General features: G+C 40.1%; 1 protein-coding gene across 1 annotated transcript in view; it reads right to left on the reverse strand.

The window, feature by feature from the left end:
* The window catches only part of LOC102809632 (uncharacterized), a 105273-nt gene that overhangs the window by 61344 nt on the left and 16249 nt on the right, over positions 1-27680 (reverse strand). The window contains exons 2-7 of the mRNA XM_085494489.1: positions 14767-14887; positions 13615-13686; positions 12992-13063; positions 12744-12815; positions 12496-12567; positions 11885-12059 (exon numbers count right to left, since the gene is read on the reverse strand). Of these exons, the coding sequence (XP_085350615.1) occupies positions 11885-12059; positions 12496-12567; positions 12744-12815; positions 12992-13063; positions 13615-13686; positions 14767-14883 (580 nt within the window). The 5' untranslated portion in view covers positions 14884-14887. The remainder of the gene's footprint in view (positions 1-11884; positions 12060-12495; positions 12568-12743; positions 12816-12991; positions 13064-13614; positions 13687-14766; positions 14888-27680) is intronic.

Below are 27680 nucleotides of genomic sequence, written 5' to 3' on the forward strand. Positions count from 1 at the left end.
GGCAACGCAAATCAAGCAACTTTGATCAGATAACAACACAAACCAACCATCTTGGATTGGATGGCAACACAAATCAATCATCTTGAATTGGGTGGCAACACAAATCAGACATCTTGGATTAGGTGGCAACACAAATCAACCATCTTAGATTGGATGGCAACGCAAATCAACCATCCTGGATTAGATGGCAACACAAATCAACCAACTTGGATTGAATAACAACACAAACCAACCATCTTGGATTGGATGGCAACATAAATCAATCATCTTGAATTGGATGGCAACACAAATCAGACATCTTGGATTGGGTGGCAACACAAATCAACCATCCTGGATTGGATGACAATACAAGTCAACCATCTTGGATTGGATGGCAATGCAAATCAACCATCTTGAATTGGATGGTAACCCAAAACAACCATCCTGGATTGGATGGCAATGCAAATCAACCACTCTGGATTAGATGGCAAAACAAATCAACCAACTTGGATTGGATAACAACACAAACCAACCATCTTGGATTGGATGGCAACACAAATCAATCATCTTGAATTGGATGGCAACACAAATCAGACATCTTGGATTGGGTGGCAACACAAATCAGACATCTTGGATTCGATGGCAACACAAGTCAACCATCTTGGATTGGATGGCAACGCAAATCAACCATCCTGGATTAGATGGCAACACAAATCAACCATCCTGGATTGGATGGCAACACAAGTCAACCATCTTGGATTGCATGGCAACACAAATCAATCATCTTGAATTGGGTGGCAACACAAATCAACCATCCTGGATTGGATGGCAACACAAGTCAACCATCTTGGATTGGATGGCAACGTAAATCAACCATCCTGAATTAGATGGCAACACAAATCAACCATCCTGGATTGGATGGCAACACAAGTCAACCATCTTGGATTGCATGGCAACACAAATCAATCATCTTGAATTGGGTGGCAACACAAATCAGACATCTTGGATTGGGTGGCAACACAAATTAACCATCCTGGATTGGATGGCAACACAAATCAACCATCCTGGATTAGATGGCAACACAAATCAACCAACTTGGATTGGATAACAACACAAACCAACCATCCTGGATTGGATGGCAACACAAGTCAACCATCTTGGATTGGATGGCAACGCAAATCAACCATCCTGGATTAGATGGCAACACAAATCAACCATCCTGGATTGGATTGCAACTCAAGTCATCCATCTTGGATTGCATGGCAACACAAATCAATCATCTTGAATTGGGTGGCAACACAAATCAACCAACTTGGATTGGGTGGCAACGCAAATCAACCATCTTGAATTGGATGGTAACACAAATTAACCATCCTGGATTGGGTGGCAACACAAATCAACCAACTTGGATTGGATAACAACACAAACCAACCATCTTGGATTGGATGGCAACATAAATCAATCATCTTGAATTGGATGGCAACACAAATCAACCATCTTGGATTGCATGGCAACACAAATCAACCATCCTGGATTAGATGGCAACATAAATCAATCATCTTGAATTGGATGGCAACACAAATCAACCATCTTGGATTAGATGGCAACACAAATCAACCAACTTGGATTGGATAACAACACAAACCAACCATCTTGGATTGGATGGCAACATAAATCAATCATCTTGAATTGGGTGGCAACACAAATCAACCAACTTGGATTGGGTGGCAACGCAAATCAACCATCTTGAATTGGATGGTAACACAAATTAACCATCCTGGATTGGGTGGCAACACAAATCAACCAACTTGGATTGGATAACAACACAAACCAACCATCTTGGATTGGATGGCAACATAAATCAATCATCTTGAATTGGATGGCAACACAAATCAACCATCTTGGATTGCATGGCAACACAAATCAACCATCCTGGATTAGATGGCAACACAAATAAACCAACTTGGATTGGATAACAACACAAACCAACCAACTTGGATTGGATGGCAACACAAATCAATCATCTTGAATTGGGTGGCAACACAAATCAGACATCTTGGATTGGGTGGCAACACAAATCAACCACCTTGGATTGGATGGCAACACAAGTCAACCATCTTGAATTGGGTGGCAACACAAATCAACCATCTTGGATTGCATGGCAACACAAATCAACCATCCTGGATTGGATGGCAACACAAATCAGACATCTTGGATTGGGTGGCAACACAAATCAACCATCTTGGATTGCATGGCAACACAAATCAACCATCCTGGATTGGAAGGCAACACAAATCAGACATCTTGGATTGGGTGGCAACACAAATCAACCATCTTGGAGTGCATGGCAACACAAATCAACCATCCTGGACTGCATGGCAACACAAATCAACCATCTTGAATTGGATGGCAATGCAAATCAACCACCTTGGATTGGATGGCAACACAAATCAACCATCCTGGATTGCATGGCAACACAAATCAACCATCTTGAATTGGATGGCAATGCAAATCAACCACCTTGGATTGGATGGCAACACAAGTCAACCATCTTGGATTGGATGGCAACGCAAATCAACCACCTTGGATTGGATGGCAACGCAAATCAACCACCTTGGATTGGATGGCAACGCAAATCAACCACCTTGGATTGGATGGCAACGCAAATCAACCACCTTGGATTGGATGGCAACGCAAATCAACCACATTGGATTGGATGGCAACCCAAGTCAACCATCTTGAATTGGGTGGCAACACAAATCAACCATCTTGGATTGCATGGCAACACAAATCAACCATCCTGGATTGGATGGAAACACAAGACAACCATCTTGGATTGGATGGCAACACAAGTCAACCATCTTGGATTGCATGGCAACACAAATCAACCATCCTGGATTGGATGGCAACACAAGTCAACCATCTTGGATTGGATGGCAACGCAAATCAACCAACTTTGATCAGATAACAACACAAACCAACCATCTTGGATTGAATAACAACACAAACCAACCATCTTGGATTGGATGGCAACATAAATCAATCATCTTGAATTGGATGGCAACACAAATCAGACATCTTGGATTGGGTGGCAACACAAATCAACCATCCTGGATTGGATGACAATACAAGTCAACCATCTTGGATTGGATGGCAATGCAAATCAACCATCTTGAATTGGATGGTAACCCAAAACAACCATCCTGGATTGGATGGCAATGCAAATCAACCACTCTGGATTAGATGGCAAAACAAATCAACCAACTTGGATTGGATAACAACACAAACCAACCATCTTGGATTGGATGGCAACACAAATCAATCATCTTGAATTGGGTGGCAACACAAATCAGACATCTTGGATTGGGTGGCAACACAAATCAGACATCTTGGATTCGATGGCAACACAAGTCAACCATCTTGGATTGGATGGCAACGCAAATCAACCATCCTGGATTAGATGGCAACACAAATCAACCATCCTGGATTGGATGGCAACACAAGTCAACCATCTTGGATTGCATGGCAACACAAATCAATCATCTTGAATTGGGTGGCAACACAAATCAGACATCCTGGATTGGGTGGCAACACAAATCAACCAACTTGATTTGGATAACAACACAAACCAACCATCTTGGATTGGATGGCAACATAAATCAATCATCTTGAATTGGATGGCAACACAAATCAACCATCTTGGATTGCATGGCAACACAAATCAACCAACTTGGATTGGATAACAACACAAACCAACCATCTTGGATTGGATGGCAACATAAATCAATCATCTTGAATTGGGTGGCAACACAAATCAACCAACTTGGATTGGGTGGCAACGCAAATCAACCATCTTGAATTGGATGGTAACACAAATTAACCATCCTGGATTGGGTGGCAACACAAATCAACCAACTTGGATTGGATAACAACACAAACCAACCATCTTGGATTGGATGGCAACATAAATCAATCATCTTGAATTGGATGGCAACACAAATCAACCATCTTGGATTGCATGGCAACACAAATCAACCATCCTGGATTAGATGGCAACACAAATAAACCAACTTGGATTGGATAACAACACAAACCAACCAACTTGGATTGGATGGCAACACAAATCAATCATCTTGAATTGGGTGGCAACACAAATCAGACATCTTGGATTGGGTGGCAACACAAATCAACCACCTTGGATTGGATGGCAACACAAGTCAACCATCTTGAATTGGGTGGCAACACAAATCAACCATCTTGGATTGCATGGCAACACAAATCAACCATCCTGGATTGGATGGCAACACAAATCAGACATCTTGGATTGGGTGGCAACACAAATCAACCATCTTGGATTGCATGGCAACACAAATCAACCATCCTGGATTGGAAGGCAACACAAATCAGACATCTTGGATTGGGTGGCAACACAAATCAACCATCTTGGAGTGCATGGCAACACAAATCAACCATCCTGGATTGCATGGCAACACAAATCAACCATCTTGAATTGGATGGCAATGCAAATCAACCACCTTGGATTGGATGGCAACACAAATCAACCATCCTGGATTGCATGGCAACACAAATCAACCATCTTGAATTGGATGGCAATGCAAATCAACCACCTTGGATTGGATGGCAACACAAGTCAACCATCTTGGATTGGATGGCAACGCAAATCAACCACCTTGGATTGGATGGCAACGCAAATCAACCACCATGGATTGGATGGCAACGCAAATCAACCACCTTGGATTGGATGGCAACGCAAATCAACCACCTTGGATTGGATGGCAACGCAAATCAACCACATTGGATTGGATGGCAACCCAAGTCAACCATCTTGAATTGGGTGGCAACACAAATCAACCATCTTGGATTGCATGGCAACACAAATCAACCATCCTGGATTGGATGGAAACACAAGACAACCATCTTGGATTGGATGGCAACACAAGTCAACCATCTTGGATTGCATGGTAACACAAATCAACCATCCTGGATTGGATGGCAACACAAGTCAACCATCTTGGATTGGATGGCAACGCAAATCAAGCAACTTTGATCAGATAACAACACAAACCAACCATCTTGGATTGGATGGCAACACAAATCAATCATCTTGAATTGGGTGGCAACACAAATCAGACATCTTGGATTAGGTGGCAACACAAATCAACCATCTTAGATTGGATGGCAACGCAAATCAACCATCCTGGATTAGATGGCAACACAAATCAACCAACTTGGATTGAATAACAACACAAACCAACCATCTTGGATTGGATGGCAACATAAATCAATCATCTTGAATTGGATGGCAACACAAATCAGACATCTTGGATTGGGTGGCAACACAAATCAACCATCCTGGATTGGATGACAATACAAGTCAACCATCTTGGATTGGATGGCAATGCAAATCAACCATCTTGAATTGGATGGCAACGCAAATCAACCACATTGGATTGGATGGCAACCCAAGTCAACCATCTTGAATTGGGTGGCAACACAAATCAACCATCTTGGATTGCATGGCAACACAAATCAACCATCCTGGATTGGATGGAAACACAAGACAACCATCTTGGATTGGATGGCAACACAAGTCAACCATCTTGGATTGCATGGCAACACAAATCAACCACCTTGGATTGGATGGCAACGCAAATCAACCACCTTGGATTGGATGGCAACATAAATCAATCATCTTGAATTGGATGGCAACACAAATCAGACATCTTGGATTGGGTGGCAACACAAATCAACCATCCTGGATTGGATGACAATACAAGTCAACCATCTTGGATTGGATGGCAATGCAAATCAACCATCTTGAATTGGATGGTAACCCAAAACAACCATCCTGGATTGGATGGCAATGCAAATCAACCACTCTGGATTAGATGGCAAAACAAATCAACCAACTTGGATTGGATAACAACACAAACCAACCATCTTGGATTGGATGGCAACACAAATCAATCATCTTGAATTGGGTGGCAACACAAATCAGACATCTTGGATTGGGTGGCAACACAAATCAGACATCTTGGATTCGATGGCAACACAAGTCAACCATCTTGGATTGGATGGCAACGCAAATCAACCATCCTGGATTAGATGGCAACACAAATCAACCATCCTGGATTGGATGGCAACACAAGTCAACCATCTTGGATTGCATGGCAACACAAATCAATCATCTTGAATTGGGTGGCAACACAAATCAGACATCTTGGATTGGGTGGCAACACAAATTAACCATCTTGGATTGGATGGCAACGTAAATCAACCATCCTGGATTAGATGGCAACACAAATCAACCAACTTGGATTGGATAACAACACAAACCAACCATCTTGGATTGGATGGCAACATAAATCAATCATCTTGAATTGGGTGGCAACACAAATCAGACATCTTGGATTGGGTGGCAACGCAAATCAACCATCTTGAATTGGATGGTAACACAAATTAACCATCCTGGATTGGGTGGCAACACAAATCAACCAACTTGGATTGGATAACAAAACAAACCAACCATCTTGGATTGGATGGCAACATAAATCAATCATCTTGGATTGGGCGGCAACACAAATCAAACATCTTGGATTGGATGGCAACACAAATCAACCATCTTGGAGTGGATGGTAACACAAATCAACCATCCTGGATTAGATGGCAACACAAATAAACCAACTTGGATTGGATAACAACACAAACCAACCATCTTGGATTGGATGGCAACACAAATCAATCATCTTGAATTGGGTGGCAACACAAATCAGACATCTTGGATTGGGTGGCAACACAAATTAACCACCTTGGATTGGATGGCAACACAAGTCAACCATCTTGAATTAGGTGGCAACACAAATCAACCATCTTGGATTGCATGGCAACACAAATCAACCATCCTGGATTGAATGGCAACACAAATCAGACATCTTGGATTGGGTGGCAATACAAATCAACCATCTTGGATTGCATGGCAACACAAATCAACCATCCTGGATTGGAAGGCAACACAAATCAGACATCTTGGATTGGGTGGCAACACAAATCAACCATCTTGGATTGCATGGCAACACAAATCAACCATCCTGGATTGCATGGCAACACAAATCAACATTCTTGAATTGGATGGCAATGCAAATCAACCACCTTGGATTGGATGGCAACACAAGTCAACCATCTTGAATTGGGTGGCAACACAAATCAACCATCTTGGATTGCATGGCAACACAAATCAACCATCCTGGATTGGATGGCAACACAAGTCAACCATCTTGAATTGGATGGCAACACAAATCAACCATCTTGAATTGGATGGCAACACAAATCAACCACCTTGGATTGGATGGCAACGCAAATCAACCACCTTGGATTGGATGGCAATGCAAATCAACCACCTTGGATTGGATGGCAACACAAGTCAACCATCTAGAATTGGGTGGCAACACAAATCAACCATCTTGGATTGCATGGCAACACAAATCAACCATCCTGGATTGGATGGCAACACAAAACAACCATCTTGGATTGGATGGCAACACAAGTCAACCATCTTGGATTGCATGGCAACACAAATCAACCATCCTGGATTGGATGGCAACACAAGTCAACCATCTTGGATTGGATGGCAACGCAAATCAACCAACTTTGATCAGATAACAACACAAACCAACCATCTTGGATTGGATGGCAACACAAATCAATCATCTTGAATTGGGTGGCAACACAAATCAGACATCTTGGATTGGGTGGCAACACAAATTAACCATCTTAGATTGGATGGCAACGCAAATCAACCATCCTGGATTAGATGGCAACACAAATCAACCAACTTGGATTGAATAACAACACAAACCAACCATCTTGGATTGGATGGCAACACAAATCAACCATCCTGGATTGCATGGCAACACAAATCAACCATCTTGAATTGGATGGCAATGCAAATCAACCACCTTGGATTGGATGGCAACACAAGTCAACCATCTTAAATTGGATGGCAACACAAATCAACCATCTTGAATTGGATGGCAACACAAATCAACCACCTTGGATTGGATGGCAATGCAAATCAACCACCTTGGATTGGATGGCAACACAAATCAACCACATTGGATTGGATGGCAACACAAGTCAACCATCTTGAATTGGGTGGCAACACAAATCAACCATCTTGGATTGCATGGCAACACAAATCAACCATCCTGGATTGGATGGCAACACAAGACAACCATCTTGGATTGGATGGCAACACAAGTCAACCATCTTGGATTGCATGGCAACACAAATCAACCATCCTGGATTGGATGGCAACACAAGTCAACCATCTTGGATTGGATGGCAACGCAAATCAACCAACTTTGATCAGATAACAACACAAACCAACCATCTTGGATAGGATGGCAACACAAATCAATCATCTTGAATTGGGTGGCAACACAAATCAGACATCTTGGATTAGGTGGCAACACAAATTAACCATCTTAGATTGGATGGCAACGCAAATCAACCATCCTGGATTAGATGGCAACACAAATCAACCAACTTGGATTGAATAACAACACAAACCAACCATCTTGGATTGGATGGCAACATAAATCAATCATCTTGAATTGGGTGGCAACACAAATCAGACATCTTGGATTGGGTGGCAACACAAATCAACCATCCTGGATTGGATGACAATACAAGTCAACCATCTTGGATTGGATGGCAATGCAAATCAACCATCTTGAATTGGATGGTAACCCAAATCAACCATCCTGGATTGGATGGCAACACAAGTCAACCATCTTGGATTGGATGGCAACGCAAATCAACCACTCTGGATTAGATGGCAACACAAATCAACCAACTTGGATTGGATAACAACACAAACCAACCATCTTGGATTGGATGGCAACACAAATCAATCATCTTGAATTGGGTGGCAACATAAATCAGACATCTTGGATTGGGTGGCAACACAAATCAGACATCTTGGATTGGATGGCAACACAAGTCAACCATCTTGGATTGGATGGCAATGCAAATCAACCATCCTGGATTAGATGGCAACACAAATCAACCATCCTGGATTGGATGGCAACACAAGTCAACCATCTTGGATTGCATGGCAACACAAATCAATCATCTTGAATTGGGTGGCAACACAAATCAGACATCTTGGATTGGGTGGCAACACAAATTAACCATCTTGGATTGGATGGCAACGTAAATCAACCATCCTGGATTAGATGGCAACACAAATCAACCAACTTGGATTGGATAACAACACAAACCAACCATCTTGGATTGGATGGCAACATAAATCAATCATCTTGAATTGGGTGGCAACACAAATCAGACATCTTGGATTGGGTGGCAACGCAAATCAACCATCTTGAATTGGATGGTAACACAAATTAACCATCCTGGATTGGGTGGCAACACAAATCAACCAACTTGGATTGGATAACAAAACAAACCAACCATCTTGGATTGGATGGCAACATAAATCAATCATCTTCGATTGGGCGGCAACACAAATCAAACATCTTGGATTGCATGGCAACACAAATCAACCATCCTGGATTGCATGGCAACACAAGTCAACCATCTTGGATTGAATGGCAACGCAAATCAACCATCTTGAATTGGATGGTAACACAAATCAACCATCCTGGATTAGATGGCAACACAAATAAACCAACTTGGATTGGATAACAACACAAACCAACCATCTTGGATTGGATGGCAACACAAATCAATCATCTTGAATTGGGTGGCAACACAAATCAGACATCTTGGATTGGGTGGCAACACAAATTAACCACCTTGGATTGGATGGCAACACAAGTCAACCATCTTGAATTGGGTGGCAACACAAATCAACCATCTTGGATTGCATGGCAACACAAATCAACCATCCTGGATTGGGTGGCAACACAAATCAACCATCTTGGATTGCATGGCAACACAAATCAACCATCCTGGATTGAAAGGCAACACAAATCAGACATCTTGGATTGGGTGGCAACACAAATCAACCATCTTGGATTGCATGGAAACACAAATCAACCATCCTGGATTGCATGGCAACACAAATCAACCATCTTGAATTGGATGGCAATGCAAATCAACCACCTTGGATTGGATGGCAACACAAGTCAACCATCTTGAATTGGGTGGCAACACAAATCAACCATCTTGGATTGCATGGCAACACAAATCAACCATCCTGGATTGGATGGCAACACAAGTCAACCATCTTGAATTGGATGGCAACACAAATCAACCATCTTGAATTGGATGGCAACACAAATCAACCACCTTGGATTGGATGGCAATGCAAATCAACCACCTTGGATTGGATGGCAACGCAAATCAACCACCTTGGATTGGATGGCAACACAAGTCAACCATCTACTGTAGAATTGGGTTGCAACACAAATCAACCATCTTGGATTGCATGGCAACACAAATCATCCATCCTGGATTGGATGGCAACACAAAACAACCATCTTGGATTGGATGGCAACACAAGTCAACCATCTTGGATTGCATGGCAACACAAATCAACAATCCTGGATTGGAAGGCAACACAAGTCAACCATCTTGGATTGGATGGCAACGCAAATCAACCAACTTTGATCAGATAACAACACAAACCAACCATCTTGGATTGGATGGCAACACAAATCAATCATCTTGAATTGGGTGGCAACACAAATCAGACATCTTGGATTGGGTGGCAACACAAATTAACCATCTTAGATTGGATGGCAACACAAATCAACAATCCTGGATTGGAAGGCAACACAAGTCAACCATCTTGGATTGGATGGCAACGCAAATCAACCAACTTTGATCAGATAACAACACAAACCAACCATCTTGGATTGGATGGCAACACAAATCAATCATCTTGAATTGGGTGGCAACACAAATCAGACATCTTCGATTGGGTGGCAACACAAATCAACCATCCTGGATTGGATGACAATACAAGTCAACCATCTTGGATTGGATGGCAATGCAAATCAACCATCTTGAATTGGATGGTAACCCAAATCAACCATCCTGGATTGGATGGCAACACAAGTCAACCATCTTGGATTGGATGGCAACGCAAATCAACCACTCTGGATTAGATGGCAACACAAATCAACCAACTTGGATTGGATAACAACACAAACCAACCATCTTGGATTGGATGGCAACACAAATCAATCATCTTGAATTGGGTGGCAACACAAATCAGACATCTTGGATTGAGTGGCAACGCAAATCAACCATCTTGAATTGGATGGTAACACAAACCAACTATCTTGGATTGGGTGGCAACACAAATCAACCATCTTGGATTGTGTGGCAACACAAATCAACCATCTTGGATTGGGTGGCAATGCAAATCAACCACTTTGGATTGGGTGGCAACACAAATCAACCATCCTGGATTGGACGACAACACAAGTCAACCATCTTGGATTGGATGGCAAGGCAAATCAACCATCTTGAATTGGATGGTAACCCAAATCAACCATCCTGGATTGGATGGCAATGCAAATCAACCATCTTGGATTGGATGGCAACGCAAATCAACCATCCTGGGTTGGATGGCAAAACAAGTCAACCATCCTGGATTGGGTGGTAACACAAATCAACCATCTTGGATTGGATGGCAACACAAATCAACCATCTTGGATTGGATGGCAACACAAATCAACCATCTTGGATTGGATGGCAACACAAATCAACCATCTTGGATTGGGTGGTAACAAATATCAATCATCTTGGATTGGATGGCAAAACAAATCATATTTGATGTCAAATCGGCCTTCACAATATTTATTTAAAGTGTCCAGTTGGTGGGTTTTTATAAGCATAACATAAAATTACTCACCCGGTGGGGATGGTAATTGGTGGATGGGTACAAAGACATCATTAGGGCTTTCTTTCATACCACTATGTTGATATATTGATATGAAATCAGGACTTCCATAAACCAGGGAATCATCGTCCATACCAACAACTTTAAGAAATACTCTATAACCAACATTAAGGGATAACTGATGAACCTGAAATAAAAATTATTATTATTATTATCGATATGAAATCAGGACTTCCATAAACCAGGGAATCATCATCCATACCAACAACTTTAAGAAATACTCTATAGCCAACATTAAGGGATAACTGATGAACCTGAAATTAAAATTATTATTATTATCGATATGAAATCAGGACTTCCATAAACCAGGGAATCATCATCCATACCAACAACTTTAAGAAATACTCTATAGCCAACATTAAGGGATAACTGATGAACCTGAAATTAAAATTATTATTATTATCGATATGAAATCAGGACTTTCATAAATCAGGGAATCATCATCCACACCAACAACTTTAAGAAATACACTATAGCCAACATTAAGGGATAACTGATGAACCTGAAATTAAAATTATTATTATTATTATTATTATCAATATAAAATCAGGACTTCCATAAACCAGGGAATCATCATCCATACCAACAACTTTAAGAAATACTCTATAGCCAACATTAAGGGATAACTGATGAACCTGAAATTAAAATTATTATTATTATCAATATAAAATCAGGACTTCCATAAACCAGGGAATCATCATCCACACCAACAACTTTAAGAAATACTCTATAACCAACATTAAGGGATAACTGATGAACCTGAAATAAAAATTATTATTATTATCGATATGAAATCAGGACTTCCATAAACCAGGGAATCATCATCCACACCAACAACTTTAAGAAATACTCTATAACCAACATTAAGGGATAACTGATGAACCTGAAATTAAAATTATTATTATTATCAATATGAAATCAGGACTTCCATAAACCAGGGAATAATCATCCACACCAACAACTTTAAGAAATACTCTATAGCCAACATTAAGGGATAACTGATGAACCTGAAATAAAAATTATTATTATTATCAATATAAAATCAGGACTTCCATAAACCAGGGAATCATCATCCACACCAACAACTTTAAGAAATACTCTATAGCCAACATTAAGGGATAACTGATGAACCTGAAATTAAAATTATTATTATTATCAATATGAAATCAGGACTTCCATAAACCAGGGAATAATCATCCACACCAACAACTTTAAGAAATACTCTATAGCCAACATTAAGTGATAACTGATGAACCTGAAATTAAAATTATTATTATTAATATCAATATGAAATCAGGACTTCCATAAACCAGGGAATCATCATCCACACCAACAACTTTAAGAAATACTCTATAGCCAACATTAAGGGATAACTGATGAACCTGAAATTAAAATTATTATTATTATCGATATGAAATCAGGACTTCCATAAACCAGGGAATAATCATCCACACCAACAACTTTAAGAAATACTCTATAGCCAACATTAAGGGATAACTGATGAACCTGAAATTAAAATTATTATTATTATCGATATGAAATCAGGACTTCCATAAACCAGGGAATAATCATCCACACCAACAACTTTAAGAAATACTCTATAGCCAACATTAAGGGATAACTGATGAACCTGAAATTAAAATTATTATTATTATCGATATGAAATCAGGACTTCCATAAACCAGGGAATAATCATCCACACCAACAACTTTAAGAAATACTCTATAACCAACATTAAGGGATAACTGATGAACCTGAAATTAAAATTATTATTATTATCAATATAAAATCAGGACTTCCATAAACCAGGGAATAATCATCCACACCAACAACTTTAAGAAATACTCTATAGCCAACATTAAGGGATAACTGATGAACCTGAAATTAAAATTATTATTATTATCGATATGAAATCAGGACTTCCATAAACCAGGGAATAATCATCCACACCAACAACTTTAAGAAATACTCTATAGCCAACATTAAGTGATAACTGATGAACCTGAAATTAAAATTATTATTATTAATATCAATATGAAATCAGGACTTCCATAAACCAGGGAATCATCATCCACACCAACAACTTTAAGAAATACTCTATAGCCAACATTAAGGGATAACTGATGAACCTGAAATTAAAATTATTATTATTATCAATATAAAATCAGGACTTCCATAAACCAGGGAATCATCATCCATACCAACAACTTTAAGAAATACTCTATAGCCAACATTAAGGGATAACTGATGAACCTGAAATAAAAATTATTATTATTATCAATATAAAATCAGGACTTCCATAAACCAGGGAATCATCATCCACACCAACAACTTTAAGAAATACTCTATAGCCAACATTAAGGGATAACTGATGAACCTGAAATTAAAATTATTATTATTATCGATATGAAATCAGGACTTCCATAAACCAGGGAATAATCATCCACACCAACAACTTTAAGAAATACTCTATAGCCAACATTAAGGGATAACTGATGAACCTGAAATTAAAATTATTATTATTATCGATATGAAATCAGGACTTCCATAAACCAGGGAATCATCATCCAAAGTAGATGCTTTCATTGGCTATAGAAGCCATTTTGTAAAGTCAATTACCCATGAATCTTTGCAATCACTGGCTGATTCACTACAGTGATTCATTTTCTGAAATAAATTTACAAGAATGCAAGTACAAGTAGTATTGTTTGGCACAAAACATTGTATCTGTGTTTGGAGAAGCGAGCCTATGTCAAAGATATGTGACTGATTATTATGAAAAATAAATTCATGCCTTTATGAAATGCACTGTATCCTCTAAAAAGATATCTTACTTTTTGAAATATATGTGTGACATCATCTTTTATACACTGTGCTTTTGGGTTTATTTCAGAGACTGTTTTCATATATTCTGTCATTTCCTTAGATTCTTCAACCACCACTGATTCCATATCACTGCAAGTACAAAATAAAACAATTAATAAAATGTATCTGAAAAATACGAGAATTGCATTGTAGGTATTTGTTACGATATTGTTACATCTTGAATGCAAAGTTAATAAGGGAGTGTCATTGTCATCAATAATTTCATTATATTCTTTGTAGTATTTGTCGTTGTGACTAGAATGGGAAATATTTTGGCAGACTACTGTACAAGAAAGCTTAAATCTAGCCATACTGTATCTTAAGTTACGCTTGGATCTCAATAACAAAACAATTCCTGTGAATGGCATTGCACATAGTATGGTACCTGCCAACATGCTTGGATCTCAATAAAAAACAATTCCTGTGAATGGCAATGCACATGGTATGGTACCTGCCAACACGCTTGGATCTCAATAAAAAACAATTCCTATGAATGGCATTGCACATGGTATGGTACCTGCCAACATGCTTGGATCTCAATAAAAAACAATTCCTGTGAATGGCAATGCACATGGTATGGTACCTGCCAACACGCTTGGATCTCAATAACAAAACAATTCCTGTGAATGGCATTGCACATAGTATGGTACCTGCCAACATGCTTGGATCTCAATAAAAAACAATTCCTGTGAATGGCAATGCACATGGTATGGTACCTGCCAACAGGCTTGGATCTCAATAACAAAACAATTCCTGTGAATGGCATTGCACATGGTATGGTACCTGCCAACATGCTTGGATCTCAATAAAAAAACAATTCCTATGAATGGCATTGCACATGGTATGGTACCTGCCAACACGCTTGGATCTCAATAAAAAACAATTCCTGTGAATGGCATTGCACATGGTATGGTACCTGCCAACACGCTTGGATCTCAATAAAAAACAATTCCTATGAATGGCATTGCACATGGTATGGTACCTGCCAACACGCTTGGATCTCATTAAAAAACAATTCCTATGAATTGCATTGCACATGGTATGGTACCTGCCAACACGCTTGGATCTCAATAAAAAACAATTCCTATGAATGGCATTGCACATGGTATGGTATCTGCCAACACGCTTGGATCTCAATAAAAAACAATTCCTATGAATGGCATTGCACATGGTATGGTACCTGCCAACACGCTTGGATCTCAATAAAAAAACAATTCCTATGAATGGCATTGCACATGGTATGGTACCTGCCAACACGCTTGGATCTCAATAAAAAAACAATTCCTATGAATGGCATTGCACATGGTATGGTATCTGCCAACACGCTTGGATCTCAATAAAAAACAATTCCTATGAATGGCATTGCACATGATATGGTACCTGCCAACACGCTTGGATCTCAATAAAAAAACAATTCCTATGAATGGCATTGCACATGGTATGGTACCTGCCAACACGCTTGGATCTCAATAAAAAACAATTCCTATGAATGGCATTGCACATGGTATGGTACCTGCCAACACGCTTGGATCTCAATAAAAAACAATTCCTATGAATGGCATTGCACATGGTATGGTACCTGCCAACACGCTTGGATCTCAATAAAAAAACAATTCCTATGAATGGCATTGCACATGGTATGGTACCTGCCAACACGCTTGGATCTCAATAAAAAACAATTCCTATGAATGGCAATGCACATGGTATGGTACCTGCCAACACGCTTGGATCTCAATAAAAAACAATTCCTATGAATGGCATTGCACATAGTATGGTACCTGCCAACACGCTTGGATCTCAATAAAAAACAATTCCTATGAATGGCATTGCACATGGTATGGTACCTGCCAACACGCTTGGATCTCAATAAAAAACAATTCCTATGAATGGCAATGCACATGGTATGGTACCTGCCAACACGCTTGGATCTCAATAAAAAACAATTCCTGTGAATTGCATTGCACATAGTATGGTACCTGCCAACACGCTTGGATCTCAATAAAAAAACAATTCCTGTGAATGGCATTGCACATGGTATGGTACCTGCCAACATGCTTGGATCTCAATAAAAAACAATTCCTGTGAATGGCATTGCACATGGTATGGTACCTGCCAACACGCTTGGATCTCAATAAAAAAACAATTCCTATGAATTGCATTGCACATAGTATGGTACCTGCCAACACGCTTGGATCTCAATAAAAAAACAATTCCTATGAATTGCATTGCACATAGTATGGTACCTGCCAACACGCTTGGATCTCAATAAAAAACAATTCCTATGAATGGCAATGCACATGGTATGGTACCTGCCAACACGCTTGGATCTCAATAAAAAAACAATTCCTATGAATGGCATTGCACATGGTATGGTACCTGCCAACACGCTTGGATCTCAATAAACAAACAATTCCTATGAATGGCATTGCACATGGTATGGTACCTGCCAACACGCTTGGATCTCAATAAACAAACAATTCCTATGAATGGCATTGCACATAGTATGGTACCTGCCAACATGCTTGGATCTCAATAAAAAAACAATTCCTATGAATTGCATTGCACATGGTATGGTACCTGCCAACACGCTTGGATCTCAATAAAAAACAATTCCTATGAATGGCATTGCACATGGTATGGTACCTGCCAACACGCTTGGATCTCAATAAACAAACAATTCCTATGAATGGCAATGCACATGGTATGGTACCTGCCAACATGCTTGGATCTCAATAAAAAAACAATTCCTATGAATTGCATTGCACATGGTATGGTACCTGCCAACACGCTTGGATCTCAATAAAAAACAATTCCTGTGAATGGCATTGCACATGGTATGGTACCTGCCAACATGCTTGGATCTCAATAAATAAAACAATTCCTGTGAATGGCATTGCACATGGTATGGTACCTGCCAACACGCTTGGATCTCAATAACAAAACAATTCCTGTGAATGGCAATGCACATGGTATGGTACCTGCCAACACGCTTGGATCTCAATAAAAAACAATTCCTATGAATGGCATTGCACATGGTATGGTACCTGCCAACATGCTTGGATCTCAATAAATAAAACAATTCCTGTGAATGGCATTGCACATGGTATGGTACCTGCCAACATGCTTGGATCTCAATAAATAAAACAATTCCTGTGAATGGCAATGCACATGGTATGGTACCTGCCAACACGCTTGGATCTCAATAAATAAAACAATTCCTATGAATGGCAATGCACATGGTATGGTACAATGTACCTGCCAACAAGCATGGATCTCAATAAAAAACAATTCCTGTGAATTGCATTGCACATAGTATGGTACCTGCCAACACGCTTGGATCTCAATAAAAAACAATTCCTATGAATGGCATTGCACATGGTATGGTACCTGCCAACATGCTTGGATCTCAATAAAAAACAATTCCTGTGAATGGCATTGCACATGGTATGGTACCTGCCAACACGCTTGGATCTCAATAAAAAACAATTCCTATGAATTGCATTGCACATGGTATGGTACCTGCCAACACGCTTGGATCTCAATAAAAAACAATTCCTGTGAATGGCATTGCACATGGTATGGTACCTGCCAACACGCATGGATCTCAATAAAAAACAATTCCTATGAATGGCATTGCACATAGTATGGTACCTGCCAACACGCTTGGGTCTCAATAAAAAACAATTCCTGTGAATGGCAATGCACATGGTATGGTACCTGCCAACACGCCTGGATCTCAATAAAAAACAATTCCTGTGAATGGCATTGCACATGGTATGGTACCTGCCAACACGCTTGGATCTCAATAAAAAAACAATTCCTATGAATGGCAATGCACATGGTATGGTACCTGCCAACACGCTTGGATCTCAATAAAAAACAATTCCTATGAATGGCAATGCACATGGTATGGTACCTGCCAACACGCCTGGATCTCAATAAAAAACAATTCCTGTGAATGGCATTGCACATGGTATGGTACCTGCCAACACGCTTGGATCTCAATAAAAAAACAATTCCTATGAATGGCAATGCACATGGTATGGTACCTGCCAACACGCTTGGATCTCAATAAAAAACAATTCCTATGAATGGCATTGCACATGGTATGGTACCTGCCAACACGCTTGGATCTCAATAAAAAAACAATTCCTGTGAATGGCATTGCACATGGTATGGTACCTGCCAACACGCTTGAATCTCAATAAAAAACAATTCCTATGAATGGCATTGCACATGGTATGGTACCTGCCAACACGCCTGGATCTCAATAAAAAACAATTCCTGTGAATGGCATTGCACATGGTATGGTACCTGCCAACACGCCTGGATCTCAATAAAAAACAATTCCTGTGAATGGCATTGCACATGGTATGGTACCTGCCAACACGCTTGGATCTCAATAAAAAACAATTCCTATGAATGGCAATGCACATGGTATGGTACCTGCCAACACGCCTGGATCTCAATAAAAAACAATTCCTGTGAATGGCATTGCACATGGTATGGTACCTGCCAACACGCTTGGATCTCAATAAAAAAACAATTCCTATGAATGGCAATGCACATGGTATGGTACCTGCCAACACGCTTGGATCTCAATAAAAAACAATTCCTATGAATGGCATTGCACATGGTATGGTACCTGCCAACACGCTTGGATCTCAATAAAAAACAATTCCTATGAATGGCATTGCACATGGTATGGTACCTGCCAACACGCCTGGATCTCAATAAAAAACAATTCCTGTGAATGGCATTGCACATGGTATGGTACCTGCCAACACGCCTGGATCTCAATAAAAAAACAATTCCTATGAATGGCAATGCACATGGTATGGTACCTGCCAACACCCTTGGATCTCAATAAAAAACAATTCCTATGAATGGCAATGCACATGGTATGGTACCTGCCAACACGCTTGGATCTCAATAAAAAACAATTCCTGTGAATTGCATTGCACATAGTATGGTACCTGCCAACACGCTTGGATCTCAATAAAAAAACAATTCCTGTGAATGGCATTGCACATGGTATGGTACCTGCCAACACGCTTGGATCTCAATAAAAAAACAATTCCTATGAATGGCATTGCACATGGTATGGTACCTGCCAACACGCTTGGATCTCAATAAAAAACAATTCCTGTGAATTGCATTGCACATAGTATGGTACCTGCCAACACGCTTGGATCTCAATAGAAAACAATTCCTATGAATGGCATTGCACATGGTATGGTACCTGCCAACATGCTTGGATCTCAATAAAAAACAATTCCTATGAATGGCAATGCACATGGTATGGTACCTGCCAACACGCTTGGATCTCAATAAAAAAACAATTCCTGTGAATGGCAATGCACATGATATGGTACCTGCCAACACGCTTGGATCTCAATAAAAAACAATTCCTATGAATGGCAATGCACATGGTATGGTACCTGCCAACACGCCTGGATCTCAATAAAAAAACAATTCCTGTGAATGGCATTGCACATGGTATGGTACCTGCCAACACGCTTGGATCTCAATAAAAAAACAATTCCTATGAATGGCATTGCACATGGTATGGTACCTGCCAACACGCTTGGATCTCAATAAAAAACAATTCCTATGAATGGCATTGCACATGGTATGGTACCTGCCAACATGCTTGGATCTCAATAAAAAACAATTCCTATGAATGGCAATGCACATGGTATGGTACCTGCCAACACGCTTGGATCTCAATAAAAAACAATTCCTATGAATGGCATTGCACATGGTATGGTACCTGCCAACACGCTTGGATCTCAATAAAAAAACAATTCCTATGAATGGCAATGCACATGATATGGTACCTGCCAACACGCTTGGATCTCAATAAAAAACAATTCCTATGAATGGCAATGCACATGGTATGGTACCTGCCAACACGCTTAGATCTCAATAAAAAACAATTCCTATGAATGGCATTGCACATGGTATAGTACCTGCCAACATGCTTGGATCTCAATAAAAAACAATTCCTATGAATGGCATTGCACATGGTATGGTACCTGCCAACACGCTTGGATCTCAATAAAAAACAATTCCTATGAATGGCATTGCACATGGTATGGTACCTGCCAACACGCTTGGATCTCAATAAAAAAACAATTCCTATGAATGGCAATGCACATGATATGGTACCTGCCAACACGCTTGGATCTCAATAAAAAACAATTCCTATGAATGGCAATGCACATGGTATGGTACCTGCCAACACGCTTGGATCTCAATAAAAAAACAATTCCTATGAATGGCAATGCACATGGTATGGTACCTGCCAACACGCTTGGACCTCAATAAAAAACAATTCCTATGAATGGCAATGCACATGGTATGGTACCTGCCAACATGCTTGGATCTCAATAAAAAAACAATTCCTATGAATGGCAATGCACATGATATGGTACCTGCCAACACGCTTGGACCTCAATAAAAAACAATTCCTATGAATGGCAATGCACATGATATGGTACCTGCCAACACGCTTGGATCTCAATAAAAAACAATTCCTATGAATGGCAATGCACATGGTATGGTACCTGCCAACATGCTTGGATCTCAATAAAAAACAATTCCTATGAATGGCATTGCACATGGTATGGTACCTGCCAACACGCTTGGATCTCAATAAAAAACAATTCCTATGAATGGCATTGCACATGGTATGGTACCTGCCAACACGCTTGGATCTCAATAAAAAAACAATTCCTATGAATGGCAATGCACATGATATGGTACCTGCCAACACGCTTGGATCTCAATAAAAAACAATTCCTATGAATGGCATTGCACATGGTATGGTACCTGCCAACACGCTTGGATCTCAATAAAAAACAATTCCTATGAATGGCATTGCACATGGTATAGTACCTGCCAACATGCTTGGATCTCAATAAAAAACAATTCCTATGAATGGCATTGCACATGGTATGGTACCTGCCAACACGCTTGGATCTCAATAAAAAACAATTCCTATGAATGGCATTGCACATGGTATGGTACCTGCCAACACGCTTGGATCTCAATAAAAAAACAATTCCTATGAATGGCAATGCACATGATATGGTACCTGCCAACACGCTTGGATCTCAATAAAAAACAATTCCTATGAATGGCAATGCACATGGTATGGTACCTGCCAACACGCTTGGATCTCAATAAAAAAACAATTCCTATGAATGGCAATGCACATGGTATGGTACCTGCCAACACGCTTGGACCTCAATAAAAAACAATTCCTATGAATGGCAATGCACATGGTATGGTACCTGCCAACACGCTTGGATCTCAATAAAAAAACAATTCCTATGAATGGCAATGCACATGGTATGGTACCTGCCAACACGCTTGGACCTCAATAAAAAACAATTCCTATGAATGGCAATGCACATGATATGGTACCTGCCAACACGCTTGGATCTCAATAAAAAACAATTCCTATGAATGGCAATGCACATGGTATGGTACCTGCCAACACGCTTGGATCTCAATAAAAAAACAATTCCTATGAATGGCAATGCACATGGTATGGTACCTGCCAACACGCTTGGACCTCAATAAAAAACAATTCCTGTGAATGGCATTGCACATGGTATGGTACCTGCCAACACGCTTGGATCTCAATGAAAAAAACAATTCCTGTGAATGGCAATGCACATGGTATGGTACCTGCCAACATGCTTGGATCTCAATAAAAAACAATTCCTATGAATGGCAATGCACATGGTATGGTACCTGCCAACACGCTTGGATCTCAATAAAAAACAATTCCTATGAATGGCATTGCACATGGTATGGTACCTGCCAACACGCTTGGATCTCAATAAAAAAACAATTCCTATGAATGGCAATGCACATGATATGGTACCTGCCAACACGCTTGGATCTCAATAAAAAAACAATTCCTATGAATGGCAATGCACATGGTATGGTACCTGCCAACATGCTTGGATCTCAATAAAAAACAATTCCTATGAATGGCATTGCACATGGTATGGTACCTGCCAACACGCTTGGATCTCAATAAAAAACAATTCCTATGAATGGCATTGCACATGGTATGGTACCTGCCAACACGCTTGGATCTCAATAAAAAACAATTCCTATGAATGGCAATGCACATGGTATGGTACCTGCCAACACGCTTGGATCTCAATAAAAAACAATTCCTATGAATGGCAATGCACATGGTATGGTACCTGCCAACACGCTTGGATCTCAATAAAAAAACAATTCCTATGAATGGCAATGCACATGATATGGTACCTGCCAACACGCTTGGATCTCAATAAAAAACAATTCCTATGAATGGCATTGCACATGGTATGGTACCTGCCAACACGCTTGGATCTCAATAAAAAACAATTCCTATGAATGGCAATGCACATGGTATGGTACCTGCCAACACGCTTGGATCTCAATAAAAAACAATTCCTATGAATGGCATTGCACATGGTATGGTACCTGCCAACACGCCTGGATCTCAATAAAAAACAATTCCTGTGAATGGCATTGCACATGGTATGGTACCTGCCAACACGCCTGGATCTCAATAAAAAAACAATTCCTATGAATGGCAATGCACATGGTATGGTACCTGCCAACACGCTTGGATCTCAATAAAAAACAATTCCTATGAATGGCAATGCACATGGTATGGTACCTGCCAACACGCTTGGATCTCAATAAAAAACAATTCCTGTGAATTGCATTGCACATAGTATGGTACCTGCCAACACGCTTGGATCTCAATAAAAAAGAATTCCTATGAATGGCAATGCACATGGTATGGTACCTGCCAACACGCTTGGATCTCAATAAAAAACAATTCCTATGAATGCCATTGCACATGATATGGTACCTGCCAACACGCTTGGATCTCAATAAAAAACAATTCCTATGAATGGCATTGCACATGGTATGGTACCTGCCAACACGCTTGGATCTCAATAAAAAAACAATTCCTATGAATGGCAATGCACATGGTATGGTACCTGCCAACACGCTTGGATCTCAATAAAAAAACAATTCCTATGAATGGCAATGCACATGATATGGTACCTGCCAACACGCTTGGATCTCAATAAAAAACAATTCCTATGAATGGCATTGCACATGGTATGGTACCTGCCAACACGCTTGGATCTCAATAAAAAACAATTCCTATGAATGGCAATGCACATGGTATGGTACCTGCCAACACGCTTGGATCTCAATAAAAAACAATTCCTATGAATGGCAATGCACATGGTATGGTACCCGCCAACACGCTTGGATCTCAATAAAAAACAATTCCTATGAATGCCATTGCACATGATATGGTACCTGCCAACACGCTTGGATCTCAATAAAAAACAATTCCTATGAATGGCATTGCACATGGTATGGTACCTGCCAACACGCTTGGATCTCAATAAAAAAACAATTCCTATGAATGGCATTGCACATGGTATGGTACCTGCCAACACGCTTGAATCTCAATAAAAAAACAATTCCTATGAATGGCATTGCACATGGTATGGTACCTGCCAACACGCTTGGATCTCAATAAAAAAACAATTCCTATGAATGGCATTGCACATGGTATGGTACCTGCCAACACGCTTGGATCTCAATAAAAAACAATTCCTGTGAATGGCAATGCACATGGTATGGTACCTGCCAACACGCTTGGATCTCAATAAAAAAACAATTCCTATGAATGGCATTGCACATGGTATGGTACCTGCCAACACGCTTGAATCTCAATAAAAAAACAATTCCTATGAATGGCAATGCACATGGTATGGTACCTGCCAACACGCTTGGATCTCAATAAAAAACAATTCCTATGAATGGCAATGCACATGGTATGGTACCTGCCAACACGCTTGGATCTCAATAAAAAAACAATTCCTATGAATGGCATTGCACATGGTATGGTACCTGCCAACACGCTTGGATCTCAATAAAAAAACAATTCCTGTGAATGGCATTGCACATGGTATGGTACCTGCCAACACGCTTGGATCTCAATAAAAAAACAATTCCTGTGAATGGCATTGCACATGGTATGGTACCTGCCAACACGCTTGGATCTCAATAAAAAAACAATTCCTGTGAATGGCATTGCACATGGTATGGTACCTGCCAACACGCTTGGATCTCAATAAAAAAACAATTCCTATGAATGGCATTGCACATGGTATGGTACCTGCCAACACGCTTGAATCTCAATAAAAAAACAATTCCTATGAATGGCAATGCACATGGTATGGTACCTGCCAACACGCTTGGATCTCAATAAAAAACAATTCCTATGAATGGCAATGCACATGGTATGGTACCTGCCAACACGCTTGGATCTCAATAAAAAAACAATTCCTGTGAATGGCATTGCACATGGTATGGTATCTACCAACAGGCTTGGATCTCAATAACAAAACAATTCCTATGAATGGCAATGCACATGGTATGGTACCTGCCAACACGCTTGGATCTCAATAAAAAAGAATTCCTATGAATGGCAATGCACATGGTATGGTACCTGCCAACACGCTTGGATCTCAATAAAAAAGAATTCCTATGAATGGCAATGCACATGGTATGGTACCTGCCAACACGCTTGGATCTCAATAAAAAACAATTCCTATGAATGGCATTGCACATGGTATGGTACCTGCCAACACGCTTGGATCTCAATAAAAAAAACAATTCCTATGAATGGCAATGCACATGGTATGGTACCTGCCAACATGCTTGGATCTCAATAAATAAACAATTCCTATGAATGGCATTGCACATGGTATGGTACCTGCCAACATGCTTGGATCTCAATAAAAAACAATTCCTATGAATGGCATTGCACATGGTATGGTACCTGCCAACACGCTTGGATCTCAATAAAAAAACAATTCCTATGAATGGCATTGCACATAGTATGGTACCTGCCAACACGCTTGGATCTCAATAAAAAACAATTCCTATGAATGGCATTGCACATGGTATGGTACTTGCCAACATGCTTGGATCTCAATAAAAAAACAATTCCTATGAATGGCATTGCACATAGTATGGTACCTGCCAACACGCTTGGATCTCAATAAATAAACAATTCCTATGAATGGCATTGCACATGGTATGGTACCTGCCAACATGCTTGGATCTCAATAAAAAAACAATTCCTATGAATGGCATTGCACATGGTATGGTACCTGCCAACACGCTTGGATCTCAATAAAAAAACAATTCCTATGAATGGCATTGCACATGGTATGGTACCTGCCAACACGCTTGGATCTGAATAACAAAACAATTCCTGTGAATGGCAATGCACATGGTATGGTACCTGCCAACACGCTTGGATCTCAATAAAAAAACAATTCCTGTGAATGGCATTGCACATGGTATGGTACCTGCCAACACGCTTGGATCTCAATAACAAAACAATTCCTATGAATGGCATTGCACATGGTATGGTACCTGCCAACACGCTTGGATCTCAATAACAAAACAATTCCTATGAATGGCAATGCACATGGTATGGTACCTGCCAACACGCTTGGATCTCAATAAAAAAACAATTAGTGTGAATGGCATTGCACATGGTATGGTATCTGCCAACACGCTTGGATCTCAATAAAAAACAATTCCTGTGAATGGCATTGCACATGGTATGGTACCTGCCAACACACTTGGATCTGAATAACAAAACAATTCCTATGAATGGCATTGCACATGGTATGGTACCTGCCAACACGCTTGGATCTCAATAACAAAACAATTCCTGTGAATGGCATTGCACATGGTATGGTACCTGCCAACACGCTTGGATCTCAATAACAAAACAATTCCTGTGAATGGCATTGCACATGGTATGGTACCTGCCAACACGCTTGGATCTCAATAAAAAAACAATTCCTATGAATGGCAATGCACATGGTATGGTACCTGCCAACACGCTTAGATCTCAATAAAAAAACAATTCCTATGAATGGCATTGCACATGGTATGGTACCTGCCAACACGCTTGGATCTCAATAAAAACAATTCCTATGAATGGCATTGCACATGGTATGGTACCTGCCAACACGCTTGGATCTCAATAAAAAAACAATTCCTATGAATGGCATTGCACATGGTATGGTACCTGCCAACACGCTTGGATCTGAATAACAAAACAATTCCTGTGAATGGCAATGCACATGGTATGGTACCTGCCAACACGCTTGGATCTCAATAAAAACAATTCCTATGAATGGCATTGCACATGGTATGGTACCTGCCAACACGCTTGGATCTCAATAACAAAACAATTCCTATGAATGGCAATGCACATGGTATGGTACCTGCCAACACGCTTCGATCTCAATAAAACAACAATTCCTGTGAATGGCATTGCACATGGTATGGTATCTGCCAACACGCTTGGATCTCAATAAAAAACAATTCCTGAAAATGGCATTGCACATGGTATGGTACCTGCCAACACGCTTGGATCTCAATAACAAAACAATTCCTGTGAATGGCATTGCACATGGTATGGTACCTGCCAACACGCTTGGATCTCAATAAAAAAACAATTCCTATGAATGGCAATGCACATGGTATGGTACCTGCCAACACGCTTAGATCTCAATAAAAAAACAATTCCTGTGAATGGCAATGCACATGGTATGGTACCTGCCAACACGCTTGGATCTCAATAAAAACAATTCCTATGAATGGCATTGCACATGGTATGGTACCTGCCAACACGCTTGGATCTCAATAAAAAAACAATTCCTATGAATGGCATTGCACATGGTATGGTACCTGCCAACACGCTTGGATCTGAATAACAAAACAATTCCTGTGAATGCCATTGCACATGATA

Source organism: Saccoglossus kowalevskii, chromosome 20, assembly GCF_978046115.1.
Source record: "Saccoglossus kowalevskii chromosome 20, keSacKowa6.1, whole genome shotgun sequence".
Classification (NCBI taxonomy): domain Eukaryota; kingdom Metazoa; phylum Hemichordata; class Enteropneusta; family Harrimaniidae; genus Saccoglossus; species Saccoglossus kowalevskii.